The sequence below is a fragment of the Chanodichthys erythropterus genome, chromosome 13 (assembly GCF_024489055.1).
Source record: "Chanodichthys erythropterus isolate Z2021 chromosome 13, ASM2448905v1, whole genome shotgun sequence".
Classification (NCBI taxonomy): Eukaryota; Metazoa; Chordata; class Actinopteri; order Cypriniformes; family Xenocyprididae; genus Chanodichthys; species Chanodichthys erythropterus.
In genome coordinates, this window is record NC_090233.1 from 252399 (window position 1) to 271830 (window position 19432).

The 19432-nt window shown below is 37.1% G+C and overlaps 2 protein-coding genes across 2 annotated transcripts; one reads left to right on the forward strand and one right to left on the reverse strand.

The window, feature by feature from the left end:
- Nucleotides 1-205: 205 nt before the first annotated feature.
- LOC137035131 (cilia- and flagella-associated protein HOATZ-like) lies at nucleotides 206-14347 on the reverse strand. The gene is made up of 6 exons (XM_067408455.1): nucleotides 14146-14347; nucleotides 13021-13056; nucleotides 12857-12930; nucleotides 6718-6777; nucleotides 1390-1445; nucleotides 206-361 (listed from the first exon to the last, which is right to left on the reverse strand). The coding sequence occupies exons 1-6, from the start codon at nucleotides 14345-14347 to the stop codon at nucleotides 295-297; spliced, it is 495 nt and encodes a 164-aa protein (XP_067264556.1). The 3' UTR covers nucleotides 206-294.
- A 3413-nt stretch (nucleotides 14348-17760) lies between these two features.
- On the forward strand, nucleotides 17761-19098 carry LOC137034493 (maternal B9.10 protein-like). The gene is made up of 4 exons (XM_067407475.1): nucleotides 17761-18098; nucleotides 18183-18320; nucleotides 18436-18697; nucleotides 18806-19098. Exons 1-4 carry the CDS (start codon nucleotides 17926-17928, stop codon nucleotides 19007-19009), a joined length of 777 nt encoding a protein of 258 aa, XP_067263576.1. The 5' UTR covers nucleotides 17761-17925; the 3' UTR covers nucleotides 19010-19098.
- The last annotated feature ends 334 nt before the right edge of the window (nucleotides 19099-19432 follow it).

A 19432-nucleotide genomic window follows, 5' to 3' on the forward strand; every position in this document is an offset into this window, starting at 1 on the left:
ATCCAGAGAGGCGGTTCACAGTGAGACGAGGGCGCGTGACTGAACGAACACACACACAGACGATCATAACACGTCATCAACTGACAGTAACCAACACTCCGTGGGCTTTTATTTGTATAGATATGAACAAATTACATAACAGTTTACAAGTAGCCTAAACAAAACATTTTATATGATATAGCCTACACATATGCTCCAGGTGCATTTTAAATAAACTTGTTGAACATTTTGTCTACTATGGTAAAAAGACACATTATGTTGTCCATGGACTAGTGTTTATTTTCATCAATATGTTTATTGGAGCTTCTGAACTTCTTTCTGGTCCTCATCCGCTGGTGATGAAAGTGTCTTTGGAGCCAATCTTAAAAAAAACACACAAATGATTTCAAGTTTTTCAAAACTGAAATTGGTTTAGGCAACACTTTATTTTACAGTGCCCTTGCATGTTAAATGCACTTACTATAGTAAAACATTATGCATAATTACAAACTGACCCTAAAACAAACCCTATTCCTCACCCTAAAGTACATGTTGTTAATTAATATTACTCAGTAATTAAATGTATAATTACACTGTAGCATGCTTTAAAATAAAATGTAACCTTAGTTTATTATATTAAAACATTATTTGATATTATTTTATACAAAATATCTAATGCATTGATGCAGCAAACAAGTTCATCTCAGCATTATTATTGTCATGCTGCACATTTAACTTCCAATCTGCCACACAGGCTAATGAAAGTCTTCCTACATGACATTAAGTAAAGGATTTTGCAATGATGTATTTATCAGAAAAGGAATTGTTTTGGATAATAGGACAGGTAATCAATGTCGGTTTGTGCTGTCTACAGAGCAGAGTAGAAAAGATCAGACAGATTTCAGATCAATATCTAAGCCTCAATATAAGCTTAAGTTGGTTTTCCAATAACCCTTCATCACTGGGTCTGGAAATCAATTTTAGTAGGCTAAGAATCCATATAATAATGAAAATGTTCGAAACTGTCAGTAATTCCCCTCTGTCTCTCAAGCTGACAATACCATTTTCCCCCTTACCAGTTTACATGTTTAAATAATTCTTGGGGGTGAGGCCCTATGTGGTTTCTCTTTTATAATTGGATGTGATCTACAGCAGCAGCATCAGCAGCAGTGAAACAGCTCCTCGTATGCTGTCCGCAGCAGTAAATTACTATTAAGCACACGATTACTCTATTGAATGCAGTAATACATTGCACTGCACAATCACCTTTAATTATAAAATGTTTATTGTGCTGGTATCCCGATGTTACAGTGATAGATACAGTGAAAAATAATTTGCTAGATGAAATTATAATCAGGTTCAGTATGTTAATCTCTGACAGAGAAAAGATAACATTTTTTAGAGGTATACCTTTTTTCTACTGGGTTGCCTTTTCTTTGTTTGTGTTGGTAGGAAATCATCTCCTTCTGTTGAATATACAGCAAACCTGTATTAATTCTGGATGACATTAAAAACAAGGCACTTCGAAATGATACTCACACACACTTGATGAGTCTCCAGAAAACATTGAACACGTTTTTATATTTAAAAAAAAAAAAAAAAAAATTATATATATATATATATATATATATATATATATATATATATATATATATATATATATATATATATATATATATATTATAATAATTTAATATGATTTATAAACTTTTTTCCTCACAGAGACCAAAATGTTGTCCCCCTGATGTCAACGTTTGTTTGATCAAAAAAATACAATAAAAAAATTATCGGTTTTGATCTATTTAATTCATCATTGCTGAATAAAAGTCTTAATGAACAGTACTAGTAGTAATGTTCATTCATTTTGGGGGACTGGGATGTGATGTTACCAATCTCAGTTTTAGATGTATAATGTATAGTTTTCAAGTTAGAAAGTTAAGAGCCATTCCTCTTCCAGAACAGTGGCCAGGGAATATTATTATTATTAATAATGATAATAATAATAATAATAATGTTTAATTTATATAGCGCCTTTCCCAAGCTCAAAGACACGTTACAAAAGCAGTAACATAATAGACAGTTGATTCACATAATCATAAACAGTCATTTCATATAATCAATTAATCAGTTAAGTGTACAGTAGACATTTGCCCAGTCCAGAGATAGAAATGATTGCAGTTGCATATCATGGTACAATTACATATAGAAAACAGAGATACATAACATAGTATTAAGTAACAACAGAAAAAGGATAGTGTCAATAAGTAACAAACAAAGAATAGTAGATGCAACAAATATACAGAACAAAAATACTCAGAGAATTACAGCTGGTTGTATAGGATTAGGATAGTGTCTAAGAACATGTTATGACTGATAGTATTGGGTAAACAAGAAGGTTTTGAGTTGCGATTTAAATACAGAGAGTGAGGTTATTGTCCTTATAGTGCCAGTGGTAGAGAGTTCCATAATTTTGGGTGCAATGATGGAAAAGGACCTGCCGCCCATTTAAGATGGATGAAATCTAGGAAGAGTAAGAAGTTCACTCCGTGAAAATCTAAGTGGTCAAGGTGGAATGTAAGGAGACAGTAGATCAGAGAGATAAGGAGGAGCAAGGCCATTGAGTGATTTAAAGGTAAGCAGAAGAATTTCAAAAGTAAAGCGAGATGACACAGGTAGCCAATGGAGGTTAAATAAGATGAGGGAAATATGAGCAGATCATTTAGTGTGGGTTATGCTGCGTTCCAGGCAGGTTTTTGAACCCGTAAGTCACAACTTCAAATCATGACTCACGACTTTGTAGCATTCCAAGAAAGTCATGCCAAACTGCATAAATGTAAACAAACCAGCATGGCGGACTGTACGGGGCTTATGCTCATTAACAATTATTTATATCGCCAAAGGTGCTTACTCCTTGCTTATTTGAGGGAAACAGAGGAGGAAAATGGCACATAAGGCAAGAGAAGCTGTTATTCCTTTTATTCTACGTTATTTTACCATGCACTTGCTTAAACACCGCATCCGTAGGGGCTGCCATTGTTGTTTTGCGGGCTATGTGACGTCAGAACCCGTAACTGGGAGTACATCGATCTAGTACGAGTTCACGGGTGGGAAGTCACGGGTTTGAGTGCTGTTCCAGTGCACTTTCACGGGTAGAAGGTTGGAAAAACAAATGTTACGGGTTGCCTGGAACGCAGCATTAGGGTGCAGCAGAGTTTTGGATGTATTGTGTGGCAAGGGGGCGTGGTTCAGTGAGGTCTGTGACTGGACAGTCAGTAGACAAGTGGTGAGTATAAGAGGGTCAAGTACAAATGACAAACACCTGTGTCAGCGGGACATTTGATTTCAAAGGACTGAGTTTGACAGCGCAAATAGCGCAGATTTATGTTCTGTTTTGGATTATTGTTTATTGGAAATAAAAACCAGTCTCAGTCAAAGCTGACCCTGTCTTATTCCTTCATTTTATTTTAATCATGTTACATTGTAAACAAGAGATAGAGTGCAATGATAATCAGGCAAAAAGAGCATTACAGTAGTCGAGGCGTGATGTAAAAAAAGTATGCACAAATGATTCAGCATCTTTTGGGGAACAATAAGAACGAAGTTGAGCTAAATGGCGAAGCTGGAAAAATGCATCTTTGGAAAGTTTACTAATTTAAACATCCAGAGTCAGTGAAGGATCCAGAGTAATGCCTACATTTCTGACAATAGCAGAGTTGTAGCATCAAGGTTGAAACTGGGAACATTAACTATATTTTTTGTTTGTGATGGGGGGCCAGTAATTAAAGTTTCTGTTTTGCTCAAAAAATTGGAATTTAGCTAGGCCTTTAGCTCATTAACACAGGTAGATGGTGATGTGGTCTGGTGAATAGAATCTGGTCGGCAAGCAGTATATGCTATGTGATGCTGGTGGAGGAGAACGTTTTCTTACTTGCTCAAAATACCCCAAAGTGTCTCCAAAGTATTTAGATCTGGTGATTGTGCAGGTCATGGGAGATGTTCAACTTCACTTTCAAGTTAATCAAACTGTTCTGTCACAAGTCTTGCTGTTTGTATTGGTGCTTTATCATGCTGATAAACGGCATCGCCTTTAGAGTACAATGTTTGAATCATTAGGTGCAAATGGTCCTCCAGAATGATTCGGTAGTCCTTAGCAGTGACACACCCATCGAGCACAGTAGAGAATGCCATGATATGCAGCCCAACCATCACTAATCCACCCCTGTGCTTCACTCTGGGCACACAACATTCTGGGTGTTAAGCCTCTTTGGGGCTTCTCCACACCGTAACTCCCATGGATGTGGGAAAGACAGTGACGGTGGACTCATGGGAGAACAATATATGCTTCACATTGTCCACAGCCTAAGATTTGCCCTGTTGGCACTAATGAAACCAACATTTTGCATTGGCATGAGTGGCCGAAGGTTTGGCTATAGCAGCCCAACCATGAATATTTATTCTGTGGAGCTCTCGACGAACAGTTTTGGTGGAAACAGAAGCTGTCGAGCTGCACATTTAATTCTGCAGTGATTTGGGCAGCTGTGGTTTTATTTATTTTTTGGATACAATTTGGGTTAGAACCTACAGTAGACATCCCTTTCAGACAGCTTCCCCTTGTGTCGACAGTTACTCCGGTTGAATGTGGTTTGTCCAACGTGGTGGTATGCAAACATTGCCCTGGATACCATCACTCTTCATACACCACAAACACTTGCTGTCCTGGTCACAGATGAGCCAGCAAGACATGCAGCAACAATTTGTCCTCTTTTGAACTCTGATATGTTGCCCATTATTTTGTGTGGATTGCAATATTTTATGTACTATACCATCGCTCTGCTGCTTCACACTCTGACTAATTGGCCACTAGGCTATGCATATACAGTATCTTACAGAAGTGAGTACACCCCAAAGTGAAAATGTCCAAATTGGGCCCAATTAGCCATTTTCTCTCCCCGGTGTCATGTGACTCGTTAGTGTTACAAGGTCTCAGGTGTGAATGGGCAGGTGTGTTAAATTAGGTGTTATCACTCTCTCATACTTGTCACTGGAAGTACAACATGGCCCCTCATGGCAAAGAACTCTCTGAGGATCTGAAAAAAAGAACTGTTGCTCTACATAAAGATGGCGTAGGCTATAAGAAGATTACCAAGACCCTGAAACTGAGCTGCAGCATGGTGGCCAAGACCATACAGCGGTTTAACAGGACAGGTTCCACTCAGAACAGGCCTCGCCATGGTCGATCAAAGAAGTTCAGTGCACATGTTCAGCGTCATATCCAGAGGTTGTGTTTGGGAAATAGACGTATGAGTGCTGCCAGCATTGCTGCAGAGGTTGAAGGAGTGGGGGGTCAGCCTATTAGTGCTCAGACCATATGCCGCACACTGCATCAAATTGGTCTGCATGGCTGTCATCCCAGAAGAAGGTCCTCTTCTAAAGATGATGCACAAGAACAAAGAGTTTACTGAAGACAAGCAGACTAAGGACATGGATTACTGGAACCATGTCCTGTGGTCTGATGAGACCAAGATAAACTTATTTGGTTCAGATTGTGTGAAGCGTGTGTGGCGGCAACCAGGTCATGGTCTGGGGCTGCATGAGTGCTGCCTGCACTGGGGAGCTACAGTTCATTGAGGGAACCATGAATGACAACATGTACTGTGGCATACTGAAGCAGAGCATGATCCCCTCCCTTCGGAGACTGGGCCGCAGGGCAGTATTCCAACATGATAACAACCCCAAACACACCTCCAAGAAGACCACTGCCTTGCTAAAGAAGCTGGGGGTATCAAAACCCTATTGAGCATCTGTGGGGCATCCTCAAACGGAAGGTGGAGGAGCGCAAGGTCTCTAAAATCCACCAGCTCCATGATGTCGTCATGGAGGAGTGGAAGAGGACTCCAGTGGCAACCTGTGAAGCTCTGGTGAACTCAATGCCCAAGAGGGTTAAGGCAATGCTGGAAAATAATGGTGGCCACACAAAATATTGACACTTTGGGAACAATTTGGACATTTTCACTTAAGGGTGTACTCACTTTTGTGGCCAGCGGTTTAGACATAAATGGCTGTGTGTTGAGTTATTTTGAGGGGACAGCAAATTTACACTGTTATACAAGCTGTACACTCACTACTTTTCACTGTAGCAAAGTGTCATTTCTTCAGTGTTGTCACATGAAAAGATATAATAAAATATAAAATTTACAAAAATGTGAGGGGTGTACTCACTTCTGTGAGATACTGTATAGGCATGAAACCTTCAACACTATTGGCTAGTGTTTCAGTTTCATTTTTCCAACCCATTGTACATACATAGACTATGGCCATTCTAAAAACAACTGACTTTAGTTCAACTTACACTGTATTAGCAAACTAGGTTTGTAAAGTACTCAGCAGGGGCTGGATAAAGCACCACTACCCCATAATCATCAGGCTGCTCCCCAGAGAGACATCAAAGTCTTGAGGAAGCCCACCCCCTCCTTTACTCTCCTCCTCTATAGGGGAGGATGCCCTAAGAAATGCTGAGGCTCTAGGGAAAAAGTGCTGAGGAAGGGAGAGAGAGCACTCTAATGAATGGGAGAGAAATAAAACACTTGGCTGTCTGAGGAACCCTGTCCTGCAGCATCCAAATATGCAATGGCTGTGTTAGCAGGGAACCCGAGATGAGGTTAAGGCTGATACAAACTGAACTCAGAGACCTGAGGGGATGCTTTAATTTAATGGGGCCAAGCACTTTATTATTCTTACCTTAATTCGCTCATTCCTCTGCTTTTTCAGAAGGGCAATAATCTGGTCTCGTTTCTTGGCCTAACACAAATATGAAATACAAATGAGATTTATTGCCAAGCATGTTTACACACACAAACATGCACACACAATGTCTTGGTGGCAGAAGAAGCTTCCATTGTACACTGCATAACAGTTACTGCAGTTATTTATCAACACCTACATTGATGCCCATCATGATACATGTAATTGTGTCAAGTATAACAGCACTGCTGAATATGCAGCAGCTGTCTGAGTATATTCCAGCCGACAGCTGCACTTACTAAACAAGCCTCATAATTTTGATTTAATGCCCATAGTTTCTGGCTGCACTTTAATGTCATTAAATCCATTACATGCTTGTACTCTGTAACTATTTTTCAAGCCAGTGTCACTTTATGGCAGGTTAGTCAGTTATAGTAATGTAATGTAATGTCTTTGTTGATTATTATCAGCCAATGTAAACATCTGTCATATTGCAATCTGCTAAAACATAATTTTCCAATTGCTCACCAGCCACTGTGGCTAGTGGTTTTCCAAAGTTACTAGCCACTCAGTATTTTCACTTGCCACAATTTTGACCAATACATGGGGAAAAACTGCCATAAAGAAATTTTTAATATTATCTCATAATTTGGTAGCAGGTCTATTAGGGTGGTGGGTGGAAATACTGACATGCCTAAGACATTTGCACAGTAGTGTGTGTGTGTGTGTGTGTGTATATATATATATATATATATATATATATATATATATATATATATATATATATATATATATATATATATATATATTATATATAATATTTCTGTAACCCCTTAACTGTCACTCCCATTTTTGGGGAATGGACCCCAACTTAAATTGTTTTAAATCTTGAATACTTGAGCACAGACTTACGTTTGGTCTCCTTTTAAAGGGGACACTTGGTAGATTATTTTAGAAGTGAACATAACATAAGGACTCTTCCATTTCGATATAGCCTATGGTTTGAGCGACCTGAACCATTTATTTCCATAATGTTCATACAATTGATGAAACTAACATCCTATTCAGATGTAGTATGGGCAGAATGGCAGTATTTGGTTTGAATTTAACCTTTAACAAACATAAAAGACATGCAAAAAGAACAAGATTTTTCATTTTCATTGCTATTTGAAAATAAATGTCTGAACATGACTTATGTGTCTGAAAATATTGTTGCAAATCAATAAATTATTGTTCCTCTGTCATTTGTCTTGGAAATCAGACAATAGTGTATAGTTTGTCAATATTATTTTAGGTTTAGACTAAGATATTATTGTTTTAAGTATATAATTGCAAACGTTCTGCTAGCGGGACAGTGTGACAGTTAAGGAGTTACAGAATTTTTTAATTCAGCCTCAAATGCTTCTATGACAGTGCAAAGCCAGATTTTACGAAAACCTCCAATGTATAACCCTTTGATGAGTGATGGGAATAAGGTTGATTAGCTAAGAGCAGTCTCATAAAATGGATCTGTCCTCCAGAGGGCCATCCATCTTGGGGTTCCCAGGTTGATTACTCACAGAGTGAATGCAGACATTACAGAAAGGGCACTGCCCACTGAACTGCTCCACATGCTATCTTTAGATGCAAGGAGATGAATGACAGACCAAATTGTGAAGAACACATTAAACACCAGTTTCTATAGAATATGGAAGGCTAGAGTATACAGCACATGGTAGAGTTGTTACAAATGATTCCTTTATACAGACAGTCACACGTAATTACTTACTCAGACGTTACACTGAAGCTTAAGATCATGCTGGAAAACATTTTTTTTAAGCAAAATTTTGGAGTTAATGCACACCGATTCTTGTTGAACATAACTATTTTGCGAGTTGTCAGTTTTGTATAAAATTGTACAATGTGAATTGTAGTAAAACGTTTGATTTTTAGACAGAAAGTAAGCATGAACATCTACACTACCACATAAGCAGATCATATGAAAATGTATGAAAGAGATGAATTCATATGAATTAGCCACCAATTCACCAAAACATAAAAAAAAAAAAAAAAAAAAAAAAAATATTATGAATTGCCATGAGATTGTGTTGGCAGCTTGAGTGCTGCTTTCATTAGGGAGGACATAAAAAATAAGGGTACGTTTACACAACAATGATGTACTAAAAACAAATAAAGTTTTTACTTTGATTTTTTCGCGGACAGACGACAACATTGTCAAAATGATCCCTGTTCACACGGATCCGCAAAAATGATTAAAAATGCTGTATTATGCTGCCAGGCCAGTAGTTGGCGATGTCACTTTGTAAAGAAAAACTACACACCTATAGACTGAACACACAATACACATGCGCATGATGTCTCAGTTTGCACAAATTCACGTTTTTGTATTTACACATAATATGACCAAAGTTTAAAAAAAAAACTCAATGCTCATCAGGTTCTGTGGCAAGTGCGGTTTCCTTAGTCTGTAAAGCAAAACAAGTTTCTTGTCCCAGCATTGCCCCCCAAAAGGGACAAATCAATGCTTCCTTATTCTTGTACGCAGTTGAATTGATCTGCAAGACCAATGATTTCCTGCTAATCCGATTAGTAGATGTGGTTAGTGCAGTGTTGGGAGAGAAAGCAGCTATGTGGAGAGATTCATCACTGCACAAATGTAGGGCTTAAGAGCGTCTAAGCAGGCTCTTAAGGATTCTGCCTGCTGGATAGCATTACAACTGACTCCTCTGCAAGAAAATTTACACGAGTCAGACAGCGATGGAACCTTTAAATTAAATCTGCAAACTTATTGGATACCTCTGTTTGAAAGCACAGAAAAGAGTACAATCAATCAGCATAATAACCGCCTGGTAATACGAAGCACAACATATCAGGTGCTTCAACAGCATAAATGGTGCAAGGATGCATTACTGTACACATCAAAATGTAAGGTTATGGGTGTGTTCAAATTCCTAGCATTAAAGTATCAGCCCTGGTAATAGTGAAGCTTGCTGTAGCACCATTAAAATCTCTACTTTTAAAGTTCTATTTTATGTTTTTATCTTAAATTATCTGTGATGCTCCTCAGATAGACTACTCGTTCTGCTAATGCGGAGTGCTGAGCACTACTTTAAAACTGCAAAACCTGCCAGATCCACACTTAGAAACCCTGCTGATCTCAAATCATCTTTCATCAGAGATCTATAACTGCCCTCCACAGGCTGGCTCATTAGCTTTTTATGCAGCAATGCACTGTCTAGAATTAAAGATCACAGCAAAGGGAGAATCAAGACAAGCTGGGGGAAACTAGTCCACACACCTGATCACATGTGTATTTTCAACAAACTGAATAATACTACATGCAGACCCCTGTTAAAACAGCTGTTTTTTTGTGATGTAAAAATTGAAAAAAGTCTGAGTGCTGAAATAAAACCAAAGGGTGCTTCAACTCTATTAGTTCAGGGGTGTGCACACTTATGCAGAGAGCTATTCCAAGATTCTTATTTTTATCTTTTTTTTTTCTCTCCGAAATGTGTCACTTTGGTTTTCAGTGGTATTGCAAAGGTTGTAATTTTTAACAGGGGTCTGTAGACTTTTTACAGTATATTCACCTTATTTTTCATGTAAGAGTGGGCACGGCCATTTGTAAATTTAATGTGTCTTGCTTACTGTGTCATTTTGACACGCTGGTTTGTAGTGCAAACAGTTTTACACTTTGATATTCTTCTTGTTATTTCCCTATAGCAGCTAATAAATTGGAAGTCTCACACATTCACAGAAAACACCCTTCTTCCGCATTGAAAAATAAGGTGGATATGTGTAGTGTACTGAGCTTGTGGACCTGCCCCTCACATCTGTGTTGCAACTACCTTAAGGAAATGTCATATTGGAGCTGTGGTGCAATGGTCAGCACATGTGTTATCAACATGTACAGCAAGTGCCACTGTCTTCATGAAAAAAAAGAAAGAAAAAAATTCCTAATTTTACTGATTGAAATCAAGTTACCCTGTATATTTTTACATTTTACAATCTATTCTAGTGTTGGGCAAATACACACACACACACACACACACACACACACACACACACACACACACACACACACACACACACACACACACACACACACACACACACCCTTGTTTATAAATCATATATAAGAATGTTTGACAAAATCTTAAAAGTCACTATAGTATGGCCTTTCCCTCCACTATCCCTAAACCTACAGTAACCTAATGTAATTTTAACATTATATATATATATATATATATATATATATATATATATATATATATATATATATATACAGTCATGGACAAAATTGTTGGCACCCTTGATAAATATGATTAAAGATGACTCTAAACATAAAACTGCATTGTTTATCCTTTTGATCTTTAATTCATTAAATAAGCAAAAATCTAACCTTTCATTGAAGGAAAAGAATTGAAAGTGAAAAATGGAAAACAATCACATGAAATAAATGTTTTTTTTTTTACAAAACACGTTGGCCACAATTATTGGCACCCCTAGAATTTGTTATGAGTAAAATATCTCTGAAGTATATTTCCATTCATATTTACATTTTTTTTTAGCTCACCAGGGTGATCATGAACATGAAATTGTCCAGCCATGACTTCCTGTTCCACAGGAGTATAAACATGAGGAAACACAAAGGCCAAATTCTCTTAATCATTCATCACAATGAGAAAAAACAAAGAATATAGTTCTGATGTGCAGAAAAAGATTGTTGCGCTTCATAAAATAGAAAGTGGCTGTAAGAAAATACCTAAAGCATTGAAAATCCCCATTTCCACTATCAGGGCAATAATTAAGAAGTTCCAATCAACTAAAAATGTCACAAATCTGCCTGGAAGGGTCTAAATCGTCCTAATGTGAAGTGGAGAGTTTGAGTGGCCAAAGACTCTCCAAGGATCACAGCTTGAGAATTGCAGAGATTAGTTGAGTCTTGACTCTCAGAAAGCCTAAAAGAAAAGGACCTACATCCCCACAAAGTTGTTCGGGAGGGTTTCAAGAAAAATCAGCTCTCATCCAGAAACAATCTCCAGCATATTCAGTTGTCAGACAAGACTGGAACTTCAAACGGGACCAGCTTCTATGGTCAGATGAAACTAAAAAAAAGAGCTTTTTGGCAGCAAACCCACCAGATGGGTTTGGTGCACACATGGATAAAAAGTACCCCATGCCCACAGTTAAATATTCTGCTGGATCTTTAATGTTGTGGGCCTATTTTTGTGCTGGAGGTCCTGGACATCTTGTTCAGATACATGGAATCATGGATTCTATCAAATACCAACAGATAAAAAACAAAACCTGACTGCTTCTGCTAGAAATATTATAATGGGCTGTGGTTGAATCATCCATCGGGACAATGATCCAAAACAAACATCAAAACCAACACAAAAATGTGTCACTGAGCACAAAATGAAGCTTCTGCAATGGCCATCCCAGTCCTCTGACCTGATCCCTAAAGAAAATGAGTGGAGTGAACTGAAGAGAAGAAGCACCAACATGGAGCTGGGAATCTGAAGGATCTGGAGAGATTCTGCATGAAGGAATGATCTCTGATCTCTTGTCAGGTGTTCTTCAAACTCATCAAGCATTATAGAAGAAGAACATTTATTTCATAATGTTATTTCCCCCCCACTTTCAATTATTTTCCTTCAATGAAAGGTTCGATTTTTGCTAATTTTATAAATTAAAGATCAAAAGGATAAACAATGCAGATTTATTTTTCTCACTCATCTATGATCATATTTATCAAGGGTGCCAACAATTTTGTACATGACTGTATGTATATATATTATATATATACTTATATATAATGTTATATATAAGAAAGTTAAAATTAGGTTCCTGTGACAGGTAGGTTTAGGTATAGTGTAGGGAATGACGATAGTAAATTGAGTGAACATTTAGTCTCATATAAAAGATTTTGTTCTTGTGGGGTTCAATATATATTGTTTACATAGAATACATTTACATAGAATCACTATCTATGCGTGTATATTTCTGCTGAGGGTAAAAAGGGTTGTATGGTAGAATTCAGCAGAATAAAACACAGCATTTTTATTCAAAACAGTTTAATGAAGCTGGTTTGTTAACATGAAACTCATGAGCAGTGCCACTGAGGCCTCACCATCTCCATGTATTTCTGTCTCTCCTCTTGCTTTTGCTTCATATAAACATCCTGCTGGATTTCATCATCCCTCTCTACCAAGAAAACAAACAGGCCAAAACAGATTACATTTAATAATAACACAATACAATACACTTATGATTAATATAGGCTACTATACTTACTTGACCATGACTCTTGCTTTGAGGCAGCATCTGTGGCTACAAATAAAATAACAGAAGATTATTCATCTTTATCTTATTTTAAATTCCTTTCATGCTCCAACACAAATTTGGAACAATATTTAGAGCAGTGGTCTCAAACTCAATTCCTGGGGCCTGTACCATGAAGCCGGATTCGCTGGCTAGCCAGGTAAGTTTCAGATTAGTTCGTGCCAATCCTGGGTTTTAGGTACCATGAAAGTAACTTGACTTTTAGCTGTGTTCATGTATATATTATTATATAGTATTATTAATACATTACACAAGCGATTTTAGTTTAACAGTTATTATTAATTATTTAGTTTAAATGAATATTAATATATACTGATCATATGTAATATAAATAAGATGTAAATAAACTTTAAATATGACTACATGTGAACTTACATGTCTCTATCACTATATATTATCAACTAAATAAACTAACTACACAAGTTTCACTTGCACTGATAGAGCAAGATAATTTATTTTATTTTCATCAGTGTAAATGAGTTTAAATTCTTCATTTTCTTCAATCTCTTAACCTTCAGCAATAGAGTTTTGAATCACTCTCTGGCGAGAAGTGAATAAGAGTTTCTCTTTGTTGCAAGGCACGTGATTGGCTGTTTGCCACTGATGTTACTCATTCATGTGTACACGCTCTATGGACTGAGGATCAAAGCCTGAGTTCACAGAGAAAGTTGATGATCAGCATCATGGTACCAACAAAGCCGGATTGGAGTAGTTTGGTGTTGTCAACTCGAAACTACTCCTTTAACCCAGCTCTGCACAGTTTTGCTCCAACCCTAATCAAACACCTGATCCATCTAATCAAGGTCTTCAGGATAACTAGAAACTTCCAAGCAGGTGTGAGTTGGAGCTGGTTGGAGCTAAACTCTTTAGAGCTGTGGCCCTCCAGGAATTGAATTCAATTTACGACAAAATATAGGCTACTTTTAAGCACATTGCCTCTAATGGTCCAATTAGAAAAAGCACTGTAAGCACAACATTAAAGGTTTTTATGCGTTTCACATCTCATTCATACACGTTTGCAATGCACTTAAAGACAATTGGCACGTATAAAATACATTTACTGAACGTTACACTTACAGTGCGGCGTCTTCGCAACTTTTAACCGCTGCCTGATGTCAGCAGAAACGAGACGAGACTCTATTGGAGGCTGTAAGGAAAGGGAGCTCCAGAAAACCTTCGCATATGACACATCTTCTTGCGACGCTCCATCAAACACTGTATACAGTTTTTCGATTTCTGCAAGACTGTCTAAAACCTCTTTGTCAAGTTCTTCAGGCATTAGCGAGCTTTCTGTTCTAGCCATAGGTAACCAGCCAAGTGAGGATGTGTTACGGTTGCCGTGGTGACTAAACGCTCACTAAACGGAAGTGCGTGAATTATAGTAAGGAAAGAAGACAGGCAACGCTGCAAAATATTCAGTTTTAAAAGTAATAAAATAAAAAATATATATAGCCTATTAAAGAAAACGTTCTCTTTTAACAGTAAGTTAGGCGAGACAATTTAACAGACAATACTGTTTTCAAGTTATTAATTGCAGAATAGAACTTGATGTACAATTTGTTTTGAGTAAAACGTATGAGTGATCAAATAATTTGCAATGATTTTGCAAAAAATAATTTTAAGAATAATAAGAAAATTAATAAGAATAAATTTGCAAATCTGTATTATACCCAACAAGACAATAGTTGTTGTAAGAATGTTTATGTAAGAATTGAATTATAATATAAGATGAAAAACAGTAATCTTCTTATTATTGTAATCTATGTTTGTTATCTTGATAGTGTTTTTTCTTTATGTAAGTGTGCACAGTCTAGCCTACATGTTTATAACCCACAGTTCATAGAAAGCAATTTTGAAATATCATATAGGCCTGTACCACCTGTACTTTTATTATCCTGTACAAGCCAAGGTTATATTACATTTTAAGGTACAAACAATATGTAAGCAGTATAAAGATTGGTAGGCTATATTAAATCAATATGATATATACAGTTAAATGTAAATGCAGGCACCAAAAAAAAAACATTTTTTTTACAGTAAATATCTGCCCATCACTGGAATTTCTTAAATGTAAATTTAAAATTATCTGTAATTTTAAAATTATTATTATTATTATTATTGCAGAAGGAGATTTTTCTGAACTCAAAAGTTGTCAGCTGACAAATTCAAATGTTACTGAAAAAAATATTTATAGAAAAACAAAGCAATAGCCTACCGCTAACTCTAATCTAATCAATAGACAAATTAGAACAAAGTGTGATATGTTTCACTTTATTTTCAGATGAATGTCACTGCAAAGAACACATATAAAAACACAGCAAAAAAAAAATGTTGTTTTACAACTGGTCTTCACCTGGTAGTGAGGTTAGTGATTACTAGCTATAAGGATTGTAATCAACTAACTACACTGCCTGATGACCACACAGTATCTCTGGCAGGGTCCATTTCCATCACTGTTTTATCCTAATGTCTCCTTCAGAACCTACACGAATCCACCAGAGTCATGCAGACCTGCATCTCACAAAAGCTGTACTTTAAATTACAAATAGACCAATATGATACATAAACACTGTCAAATAATTCTATCAGCTCTGGGTTTCCTTGTAGGTTGTTGTGTTGGCAGTATGGTTAGTGATTGTAGATTATATAAAACAATCAGCTAACAACACTGCCTACAAACCAACCCCAACAGGTTAATATATCAGCACATTAATCTGTTTGTAGGCTACTGCATGTAAACCTAAAGGGAAAAGAAACAGCAAAGTCAATAAAACAAATAATGAATTGAAATAGGCCTGTAGGCTAAAACTATAATATATGCTACATACCCAAAAGCGAAGAAACAAATAATATCCACTGATTAGTAAGATATAACAAATATTAGTCTTTCAGTGAGAAGTCACCTGACGGAATGCTTCTGCACTCAAGTTTGTGTTCATCTGCTGTTGTTACGACCCTGCTGACGTCACATCTCCAGGTGGGGTTCAAAGTGAATATCTCATTTTAAATTATAGGTAACTTTACCTGGCAAATAAATTGATTTATAACTAGCTACACAAAACGAACATTTAAAGTGAGTCAGTCTTACCTGAGGAATCTCACCAGGAACTCTCTCTCTCTCTCTCTCTCTCTCTCTCTCTCTCTCTCTCTCTCTCTGTGTTATCATCTTTCAAAGTGCCCCTGCTTTGGATTCCAGCACACGCCGTCTGTATTTATAGCCAGAGCTGATATTGTGTGTTCAAATTCAGCGCCCTCCGAGGCGGGAGCCGCTTGAGCGCGAACTACGGCGCTCACCGCTGCGGATACTGGCGCCCGTTCTCCCAGTCAAATACAGAGATGCGCGCCGAACAAAACCAGTGGAATGTACTTAATTAACTTAAACTAATGAGCTCTTAAATAATTTTCACTAAATATAAACAATATAATAAAACATGTTTTCAGTTGATTGATTGCGCACTCCCCAAACCCTGACGTGAACTGTAATTTGTATTAATCTAACTTAGCTATTCAGATCGACAGCATAGGCCTAGTCTTTGTAATTTTCAGTGAATTAAAACAATGTTTCACAGATAAACATACCGTTCACTATAGGCTGTAAAATATTAAGGTCCAATATTAGTCTTTTTTTTTTTTTTTTTTTTTTTTAAGATGTAGTGATCGACAGCCAGACTGGCCGACTAGGATATCTCGTCACAGCATATCATTCTTATAATTTAGTAATAATAATAATAATAAAAACAATAACAATAATAATAATAATAATAAATTCTCCCACCAACTAGCCTAATATTGCCTAGGTCGATAGCCTTAGGCTGTTTGATTGTTTCCAAGTAATAGCAACATGTGCGTTCATCTGTATTTTTTAACGGCTTCAAAGCTCATGCAATCATATTGTAGAGTCTGAATGATCAGTTTATTATCCACAGTAATATAAGTATACATTGCTCAGTCGTTACCTGTTATCATTCCTTAGGTTGAAAGAACAAAAGGCAAGCGTAACGAGGCTTGGAGACAACAAACTGCCTCTGAGGCTCATATCTATGTAAACACTGAAAACTAGCTATGTTGTTAGCGGTTGTGAGGCAATGCTATACACAGTGTTTAGTGGACAATGGCTCTCTGGACTAGGTTACCAGAGAGACCATTTAGTCCATGTGAAAACAGGTCTAGGCTTGCCCACAGGGACTAAGTTAAAAAAAATAAAAAATAAATATATCACCACGTCCTTGCAGGCCCAACCTGTTTCTAAGGAACAAGTTTGCTCAACTGTTCTGTGAAGCTAATCAAATCTCTACTGTGTATGTTCTTTATATGATCAACATCCTACTAAATTAAGAATGGGTCTGTCTAAAAACAACCCATTATCATGGTAATAAATGGGAGCACAGGCAAAAATAGATTCACACACATTTACAATAGGCTACCTATTTGTATACTGGTTCAACATGGCATTAAATTTAGGTGACATATAAGTTTAATTTTGTTGGTAGTTCACACAATGATTAGGAAAAGTTCCTCTTTGTTGAAATTAAGACTAGTGATTAGTAAAGACTTCATTTTGAACATTATTAGTTCCTCCCACAATTTGATACACCTGTTCAATCTAATTACAGATCAGCACATCCTGAGACATTAAAAAGCTGACTGATGTTGAAAGCGTTCGAAATTCTAAATTGTGGAGTCTAATATGACTTTGCATAGCTGAAGCAAAACACCAGTGTGACCAACTTATGAATTGTGTATAATATAAAGCAAGTTTGTTTGCTTGAATTTTTTTTATAATAGTATACTTTTAAGACTTTTAAAAATAATCGAAACCAAGTTTGTCTTATTGATTCACCATCTCAAGATTTGAACATGAAGGAAGAGATTGCAGCAACAGTGTTTTTTATTGCAAGACTAGCAAAGAAACATGGTAAACTGGATCGTGTTCGGAGGGAGAAATTTGCTGTGGAACTAACTTCAGTGCTCTTTGAGAGCTACAAAAGTCATTGGTACCCAGAAAAACCAACCAAAGGACAAGCTTTTAGGTGAGTAACCTAATTTTAACTTAACTTATGAAAATTAAGTAGTGGACATTAAGTGTTGAGTAATTAAAGGATTTGTTTTCTTAGGTGTTTAAGGATGAACAAAGCTCAAATGAGAGACCCAGTTATTGAACGTGCTTGTTGCCAGAGTGACATTGTTTATGAAGATCTTGGATTACCAAAGGAAATGACCATTTGGGTTGATCCAGGAGAGGTGTCATGCCGGTAGTGCTAAATTTGCTGGCCTGTCACTGAAGTGCATCATCTAGAGTCGTTTTGATGACTTGATTGTACCACCGCAGTACTTCCAAAAGTGAAAATGTTGTTCATTCTCTTAAAGGTATGGTGAAAAGTCAACCCCATTTTGTGTTACTCAGTTCGAGGGTCAAAAGAGAGATGGGGAGTTCTCCCGTAGGATAAATAATGCTGTGGAAAGGGCTTCATCGGATTACCACTCTGGAACCTCCTCTGATGAGGAGGGAGGAAACACCAGCATGAGCAGCACCATGAGCAGCACCGTGAGTAGCAGCAATAGCAGCAGTCTTTCCGTTCCAGAGCCCAAATGCATTCCGACTGTCTCCAATCCAAACAGTGTATACCAGGTAACAAAGTCCTAATAACCACTTGTCAGTCCCTTAGAATGTCTTTAACACTACTAGTTGTGCTCTTAAACTTGCACTGCTTTAATTGCTGCTGTTTTCCATCTATAGTTCAGTGAGTTTGGGCAGCCCCCTCCCATGCAAAACTGGGGGACATACCCTAAAAGAAAACCATATGTTGCTGAGGGCTACCAGCAGCATTCTTCAGGAGGACCATACCCACCTCATAAGAGTTTTAAGGGCTACAGGCCCTCCTATGCTTTCTCTGGCCCAAGGGTTGATCGATATCACTGGGTCAGCAAGAACCGCTCATAGACTTTCATTTTAAAACCAAAGTGTATCTCTTTGTTTTGTTCAGCTATGCAGGCATATGTGAGTGTTATTGAATAACTTAAATGTAATGATTTAATAAATAATTTATGGAGTCATGTGGCAATGCCATGAATGCACTTTTAAAGTAATTTTATTAAATGGTTTTTGTGGAGTGGAAAAGACTTTCTAAATAAAAATCTCTTTTAATAAAACTTGCTTGTGGAAGTGCTTGAAGTTTATGCTGATGCCACTAGATGGTGGCAAATATACACCATACCTTTTGGCAAAGCAGAATTTCTTCTTGTTCAACTCTTATGTTCATGATCATTGGTGTTGACTAATGCTAAATGAGATGGCTTGTTACTCTGGTTTAAAAACCTAAAGTTCTTTTCTCTTCAGATTTAACTACGTTGTGTACTGAGTCTC

Bases quoted from the DNA above. Each gene is read 5' to 3' on its own strand.
- LOC137035131 (XM_067408455.1), bottom strand. From the start codon at position 14,347: ATGCCTGAAGAACTTGACAAAGAGGTTTTAGACAGTCTTGCAGAAATC. The intron at 6,778-12,856 runs GTGAGGCCTCAG...TATTTGTGTTAG, and splicing joins GACAGAAATACATGGAGATG to GCCAAGAAACGAGACCAGAT. The intron at 1,446-6,717 runs GTAAGAATAATA...TATATTCAACAG, and splicing joins AGAGGAATGAGCGAATTAAG to AAGGAGATGATTTCCTACCA.
- LOC137034493 (XM_067407475.1), top strand. From the start codon at position 17,926: ATGAAGGAAGAGATTGCAGCAACAGTGTTTTTTATTGCAAGACTAGCA. The intron at 18,321-18,435 runs GTAGTGCTAAAT...ATTCTCTTAAAG, and splicing joins CCAGGAGAGGTGTCATGCCG to GTATGGTGAAAAGTCAACCC. The intron at 18,698-18,805 runs GTAACAAAGTCC...TTCCATCTATAG, and splicing joins ATCCAAACAGTGTATACCAG to TTCAGTGAGTTTGGGCAGCC.